This window comes from Callorhinus ursinus, unplaced genomic scaffold (genome assembly GCF_003265705.2).
Source record: "Callorhinus ursinus isolate GAN/ISIS: 27379988/994484 unplaced genomic scaffold, GSC_fseal_2.0 scaffold1, whole genome shotgun sequence".
NCBI classification, from domain to species: domain Eukaryota; kingdom Metazoa; phylum Chordata; class Mammalia; order Carnivora; family Otariidae; genus Callorhinus; species Callorhinus ursinus.
In genome coordinates this window covers 74,009,239-74,017,151 of record NW_027397063.1, presented here as the reverse complement: position 1 = coordinate 74,017,151, position 7,913 = coordinate 74,009,239, and the positions used below count along the sequence as shown (strand labels likewise).

At 44.5% G+C, this 7,913-nt stretch overlaps 1 protein-coding gene across 2 annotated transcripts in view; it reads right to left on the bottom strand.

Annotated features, from left to right (window-relative positions):
* Positions 1-3,929: 3,929 nt before the first annotated feature.
* The window catches only part of MCF2L2 (MCF.2 cell line derived transforming sequence-like 2), a 259,995-nt gene continuing 256,011 nt past the window's right edge, over positions 3,930-7,913 (bottom strand). Inside the window, exons 28-30 of one of the 2 annotated variants that reach the window (XM_073896620.1) lie at positions 7,495-7,583; positions 7,018-7,099; positions 3,930-6,915 (exon numbers count right to left, since the gene is read on the bottom strand). In XM_073896620.1, coding sequence (XP_073752721.1) covers positions 6,899-6,915; positions 7,018-7,099; positions 7,495-7,583 — 188 coding nt within the window. In that variant the 3' untranslated portion in view covers positions 3,930-6,898. Of the gene's footprint in view, positions 7,100-7,494; positions 7,584-7,913 lie in introns of both variants that reach the window. The other variant, XM_073896615.1, reaches the window with a different exon arrangement.

Sequence of the window (7,913 nt, the reverse complement as noted above, 5' to 3'; positions counted from 1 at the left end):
CTATGCCCCCAGGTCTTGGGGTGGGAGGTTGTGTGTGGTCTTCACAGTACCTCCTCCCCCAGCAGCTCTGGGCCTGGCACATATTCCTGCCCCTCCCTCAGCATCAGAGATTTGGTTTTTACTCTGTTGTCTTTCCTGAGCTGCAGTTGGATTTACCAGCCCCCTAAAGGTGTTTAAGTGTTTATTGTGTGACATTTGTAGGCTAGGCCTTAAAACACTGCAATCTTCCAAGTTCTTTCTCCTTCCTGCAAGCTGGAAATTGGGCATTCCTGAGACATGCTTTCAGTCATATACAAGGACAAAGTTCTAGAGGATGGTGGAAAAACCAGGACCTGGGACACCCAATGACTGTGGAGCAGAGCAGGCTGCATACACAATCCAGGCTGTTCTGTGAGACAGAAATATTCTTTAAGGCACTATACGGATGGATCTCTGTTACAGCAGCTTTCCCCTTACTAATATACAAGGAATGTTACATTCCACAAAGAAAAGGATTCTGTGGTCAAACAGGTTTGGGAAATCATGAGTTTAACAAAAAAATACAGACTTCCTTCATGAAAGAGTTCTCAGATCCTTTAATTCACTAACTGGGATCAACCAAATGAGAAATAGAATACATAGTATTTAAAAAATAAAAAATAAATTATTAACATATAATGTATTATTTGTTTCAGGGGTACAGGTCTGTGATTCATCAGTCTTACACAATTCACAGTACTCACCATACTACTCACCCTCCCCAATGTCCATCACCCAGCCACCCCATCCCTCCCACCCCCCTCCATTCCAGCAACCCTCAGTTTGTTTCCTGAGATTAAGAGTCTCTTATGGTTGGTCTCCCTCTCTGGTTTCATCTTGTTTCATTTTTCCCTCCCTTCCCCTATGATCCTGTCTTGTTTCTCAAATTCCTCATATCAGTGAGATCATATGATACCTGTCTTTCTCTGATTGACTTATTTTGCATAATACCCTCTAGTTCCATCCACGTCGTTGCAAATGGCAAGATTTCGGGTTTTTTATGGCTGCATAATATTCCATTGTGTATATATACCACATTTTCTTTATCCATTCATCTGTTGATGAACATCTTGGCTCTTTCCATAGTTTGGCTATTGTGGACATTGCTGCTATAAACATTGGAGTGCACATGCCCCTTTGGATCACTACATTTGTATCTTTGGGGTAAATACCCAGTTGTGCAATTGCTGGGTCATAGGGTAGCTCTATTTTCAACTTTTTGAGGAACCTGCATACTGTTTTCCAGAGTGGCTGCACCAGCTTGCATTCCCACCAACAGTGTAGGAGGGTACTCCTTTTTCTGCATCCTCGCCAACATCTGTCGTTTCCTGACTTGTTAATTTTAGCCATTCTGACTGGTGAGAGGGGCTATCTCATTGAGGTTTTGATTTGGATTTCCCTGATGCCAAGTGATGTTGAGCCCTTTATCATGTGTCTGTTAGCCATTTGGATGTCTTCTTTGGAAAAATGTCTGTTCATGTCTTCTGCCCATTTCTTGATGGGATCATTTGTTCTTTGGGTGTTGAATTTAAGAAGTTCTTTATAGATTTTGGATACTAGCCCTTTATCTGATATGTCATCTGCAAATATCTTCTCCCATTCTGTCGGTTGTCTTTTGGTTCTGTTGACTGTTTCCTTTGCTGTGCAAAAGCTTTTTATCTTGATGAAGTCCCAATAGTTTTTTGCCCTTGCTTCCCTTGCCTTCGGTGATGTTTCTAGGAAGAAGTTGCTGCGGCTGAGGTCGAAGAGTTTGCTGCCTGTGTTCTCCTCAAGGATTTTGATGGATTCCTGTCTCACATTTAGGTCTTTCATATATTTTGAGTTTATTTTTGTGTGTGGTGTAAGGAAATGGTCCAGTTTCATCCTTCTGCATGTGCCCCTCCAATTTTCCCAACACCATTTGTTGAAGAGACTGTCTTTTTTCCATTGGACATTCTTTCCTGCTTTGTCGAAGATTAGTTGACCATAGAGTTGAGGGTCCATTTCTGGGCTCTCTATTCTGTTCCATTGATCTACATGTCTGTTTTTGTGCCAGTACCATACTGTCTTGATGATGACAGCTTTGTAATAGAGCTTGAAGTCCGGAATTGTGGTGCCACCAGCTTTGCTTTTCTTTTTCAACATTCCTCTGGCTATTCGGGGTCTTTTCTGGTTCCATACAAATTTTAGGATTATTCCATTTCTTTGAAAAAGTTGATGGTATTTTGATAGGAATTGCATAATGTGTAGATTGCTCTAGGTAGCATAGACATGTTCACAATATTTGTTCTTCCAATCCAGGAGCATGGAACGTTTTTCCATTTCTTTGTGTCTTCCTCAATTTCTTTCATGAGTATTCTACAGTTTTCTGAGTACAGATCCTTTGCCTCTTTGGTTAGATTTATTCCTAGGTATCTTATGGTTTTGGGTGCAACTGTAAATGGGATCAACTCCTTAATTTCTTTTTCTTCTGTCTTGTTGTTGGTGTATATAAATGCAACTGATTTCTGTGCATTGATTTTATATCCTGCCACTTTACTGAATTCCTGTATGAGTTCTAGCAGTTTTGGGGTGCAGTCTTTTGGGTTTTCCACATAAAGTATCATATCCTCTGCAAAGAGTGAGAGTTTCACTCCTTTGCAAATTTGGATGCCTTTTATTTCTTTCTGTTGTCTAATTGCTGAGGCTACGACTTCTAGTACTATGTTGAATAGCAGTGGTGATAGTGGACATCCCTGCCGTGTTCCTGACTTTAGGGGGAAAGCTCTCAGTTTTTCCCCATTGAGTATGATATTCGTTGTGGGTTTTTCATAGATGGCTTTTAGGATATTGAGGTATGTACCCCCCATCCCTACACTCTGAAGAGTTTTGATCAAGAAAGGATGCTGTACTTTGTCAAATGCTTTTTCTGCATCTATTGAGAGGATCATATGGTTCTTGTTCTTTCTTTTATTAATGTATTATATCACATTGATTGATTTGTGGATGTTGAACCAACCTTGCAGCCCAGGATAAATCCCACTTGATCGTGGTGAATAATCTTTTTAATGTGCTGTTGGATCCTATTGGCTAGTATTTTGGTGAGAATTTTTGCATCCATGTTCACCAGGGATATTCGTCTGTAGTACTCCTTTTTGATGGGGTCTTTGTCTGGTTTTGGGATCAAGGTAATGCTGGCCTCATAAAATGAGCTTGGAAGTTTTCCTTTCATTCCTATTCTTTGAAACAGCTTCAGAAGAATAGGTATTAATTCTTCTTTAAATGTTTGGTAGAATTCCCCTGGGAAGCCATCTGGCCCTGGGCTCTTGTTTGTTGGGAGATTTTTGATGACTGCTTCAATTTCCTTAGTGGTTATAGGTCTATTCAGGTTTTCTATTTAGGAAAAGCATTGACTCTTGAGGTTGCTTCCTACTCTCATGCAGACTGGCTGTGAGGACCAAATGAGGTCTTATCTGTCAAGCACCAGGGCCAGCACTTGGCCAGCCCTTACGCTAGTACTTTTCTGAACCCTGTGGCCCAGTGGCCTCTGTCAATGCATCCTCCCTGCCATACATAGCTCCTCCACGCCTCTGTGCCTGTGCATGACCAGGATGTCCTTCTCCTCCACCTGAAGAAAACGCCTGCTCCAGGAGACCCAGCCCTGATGTCACGCCCTCCCTGATGACATCAGGAAGTCAGTGGCAGGATTTCGTGCCCCCATAGTATTTGTCACACTGTGTTGTGATGATGTTTCCTCATCTGTCTCCCCCAACTGTACTGAGAGTTTCTCACTCATCATCATGCCTTCCTGTTCTCTCCTGATGCCAGCACCTTCCTGAGGACAGGAGTGGTCAGGAAATAGGTATTGATTAGAATGAACAAATAAACAAGTAAATGTTTTATGGCCAAAATGGAATAATATGTGTTGGAAAAAAAATGCAAGTAGAAGGAGATAAGATTTCCTATGGATTTGGAAATAACTTTATTTTAGTGTTCAAATAATCAATATTGTAGTCTACAAATGTGAAACACACTCCATTGAGAAAGATACTTTGTTGTTAGGAAAGGGGCACAAGAGGGTAGCTCCACAACATAGCTTTCTGAAAATCTTCAAAGAACACCCTGTTGGACAATTGTGCTGAAGAGCCTCTCCCTAATGGTCTGTCCCTTAGTCTCTGCCCTTTTTTGGCCACAAAGTCAAAGGGCTTCTTTATGAACAAAGTGAGATACTTATTTTTGTTTTCTTGATTCTGAAGTAATTTTCTTGAGTCACATGGGAGACAGTCCTCAGGTGTTTAAGAAGTTCCCACTGCGTTCCAGAAACAAATCTGGGAACCAAAAACTTAGCCAGATCCCACGTTCTGTGAAAAGTTAAAATCAAATCACGCTAACAATTCCAAAACTAACTCTAAAAGTAAACAACTCCAGAGGTCAGTGTGCTGGTTATTAGCCATGATTTCTCAGCTTTCAGCCCACCCTTCTAATCTCTGCTTTGGGGCCTGGGGCCACTCACCTCCTTTGCCAGCTACTGTCTGTCAGGCTCGGCCAATAGAGCAGACTGACCAGAGGCTGTAAGAGGGGAACGGGGGACCTCTGTGTGCCTAAGCACCCTAGCAACTGGTCTGCACCCTGACAGCGGACTGACCAGAGGCAGTAAGAGGGCAGCGGACTGACCAGAGGCAGTAAGAAGGAAGCGGGGGACCTCTGTGTGCCTCAGCACCCTAGCAACTGGTCTGCACCCTGAGAGCAGACTGACCAGAGGCTGTAAGAGGGGAGAGGGGGACCTCTGTGTGCCTGAGTTCCTGTCAGCATCCTCCTAGCAACTGGTCTGCACCCTGAGAGCAACAGCTGATTCCAGTAGCTGCAGTTGGCCATCTTCCCAACACTTCCATAACCAGCCTCATCACCCACCCCCCCCTTTCAAAGATACCAGCACCAAGCTGGCAGCTCCCAGACCAACTTCCAGCTCCTGGGACACCTGTCCGATGAAGCAGCACTTCCTCCTCAGAGGGCTAAGCCCAGCTCTGCGGGGCCACCTCCAACCTCCTCCCTTTGCTCCCTCAGCCCTTGGTAGCTGCGCCTTGCAGTTACCGTCTCCATGATATCACCTTATCACTTTTTTTCTTCTTAAAATCTCCAATAGCTGCATAACAATTCTTTATACTAAATTCTCTCCATTAAAATTACCGATGTCATGTCTCTCTTTTGTTTGGATCCCCTAGACTAAGTAATTCTAATACTAAATAATTCTGAAAATAAATCTGAAAATGAAATAAGTAAAAATACAGAACAGAAAAAAATTTTAAGTGGCAAAGATGTAAATGAAAAGTAATAATTGAGAATAACTGAAAATAACTCAAAACTAAATCTCTCAAAAACTGAAAATAAAAAATTCAGGAAATATAATGCTCAAAAATGCAACAACTGAAAATAACTTAAAACCAAAAAACTAAAAGATAATAAATGAATATAAACAAGCCCAAATCTAAAACAACTAAAAATAAGTAACTGTGACTATAAGTAACTCTAAAATTAACAAGGGGAAAAAACTCTAAAATAACTAAAAACACTTTATCCTGAAAATAATTCTAAAATAGTTTTAAAACTTCCAGTGAATTTTTAGTAGTCAAATAAGTAACTGTAAAAATAAATAACTCAAAAAACTCCAATAACTAAAAAACAGAATAACTATAAAAATAAATAACTCAGATATTAATAATTGTGAAGATAATTTAAAATAATTCTAAAGCTAATTTGTAAATGTATAACTTAAAATAGCTGTAAATAAGAGACTGAAAATGAATAATTCAAAAACGAAATAACCTTGAAAACAAAATATTTATAAACAAAGTAACTTTAAAGCTATAAAATTAAATAACTAGAAAACTAAAAATAGAAATTAACTAAAAATTAACAAAACGAAAAATAAATAGCTGTAGATAACAAACTAATTTTAAAACAAATAAATCTAAAACGAAATACCTCAGACATTAACTTGTAACCAACCCTCTCTGAAAGGACACAATCCTGGAACAAAGTAACACAAACACCACAGGAACATTTTTGTGGGGATTCAAGAGGAGCACAGGGCTGCCCCTGTAGAGTTTCGGCTCCTCCGAGGCTCGGATAGGAGATTCTCAACAGATCTCCCCAATCCCACCCGAGGAAAAATTTGGCAATGTCTGAAGGCATTTTTAAAAAGATTGTCATAATTTGGGTGAGCGGGTGGGAGAGGGATTTTACTGGCATCTTGTGGGAGGAGGCCAGGGATGCTGCCAAATAGCCTACAATGCACTAGACAGCCCTCCCCTCCCCAACAAAGAATTATCCAGCCCCCAAAGTCAGAGCGCCAACGCTGGGAAACCTTGGGCAAAGCCCTCCAGGGCTGGGCTCCACTAACCTCTGCAGACACGCGCAGAGCAGCCCGGGGATTCGCCGGCGTCTGCAAGGCCCGGCGCTGGCGCAGGCGCAGTCGCAGGCGCGTGTGGAGCAGCCCGGGAGTTGGCGGACGCCTGCTCCCAGTGCCCGGAGCTCGCGCAGGCGCGTGGGGAGCAGCTCCCAGGTTCGCCGCCGCCGGCAGCCGGAGGGTGGGCTCCGCCGGTAGGCGGTGGACCCTTCCTCAGGCCTCTGGAAGGTGGTCCTGGCCCTTCCCCCCGCGCCAGCGCGGCAGATTCGGAGGGTCCGAGGCCCCTTGGCCGCGTTCTATTTAAGGGTGGGCCCGGCCCCCGGCGCCCGCCGCAGCCTGTGCCCGGAACGAAGGCGGCCTGGGGCGGCTCGGCCGAGCCGGGAGCCGCTGTGGTCTGGAACCAGTGTCAGTTCTCTGGGGAAGAGGGTCCTCCGGCATCCTTCCCTCGCCCGCACTGCTTCTGCCCGCAGATTAGCCGTCTCCCCCGCCGGGGCGAGCAAGCCGGTGCACACTGGCTTAGTTTTGTTTGTCGTCTGAAATTCCAAGAAGAGTCAGGGGAGCGATGGCTAACCAATTCGCTCACTGTTCTTTCCTCTTTCACACTCACATGTCCTCATCGCCACCTTCTTTCTTACCCTGGATGCTTTCTCTCGTTTGCAGGACAGATTTGGAGGAACACGTTTCATAACTGTCGTCCAACTGGAAAAGTCCGGATAGCTGTAAGGGAGAGGACAGTGGTGCACCCTCAGAGTTGGCAGTGCCGAGGAGTGCCCGAGCCCGGGCCAGGCGCAACCGGTGATTCCCGCCGGCAGGTTGGGGCCCACCCTAGCTCTCAAACAGGGTCACTCGGGATCCCAGCAGGAGCTCCATATTTATGGCCAGAAACCAGTGCATTGCTAAGGAGACAGGGGCCATGCTAGGCTGAGAGGGTCTGAGGCACTTTGCAGACCCAGTGACCTCAGCTTCCTGGGTTAGGCCTGGTCCTTCTGGGTGAGAATCATGAAAAGGGGGGAGAGAGAAAGGGGAGAGGAAACGGGGAGAGGAAGAGGCAGGAGAAGCTGATGAATAGGAACGAGGGAAAAAATGAAAGAGGTAAGAAGAAAATAAATTACACTCAGAGCACTGCTCTCCTTTTCCATTTCTTCTGCACCTTCAGGCTCCTCAAAGGTTGCCATGGAGATAAACTCTCTGCTGGAGCAGCCTTGGAGAAAGAAAGGGAAGAATTTGGCCAGCTGTGCTGGATACGGGATGGCCAGATGTCCCAGGCAGTGCCTGTCCCCAAGAACCCATTTTCCCCCATCTTTAACTCATACTTTCCCAGGACCTGTACTGCCTCACCTGGGGGGAGGTGGAGGTCTGTGATCTCCAGGTTCCCTTTTCCAGCTCAAAATTCTGTAACTGTGACTGAGAAGACATGTCTACATGGTGTTCATAGCTCTCTTCCTTGTCCTCCAAGAAAATGGTTGTCTTGTTGTGCTTGACGACCTTCCTGCCCTCCACCCTTCTTCCCTCCCTTCTTTTCCCCTTGCCC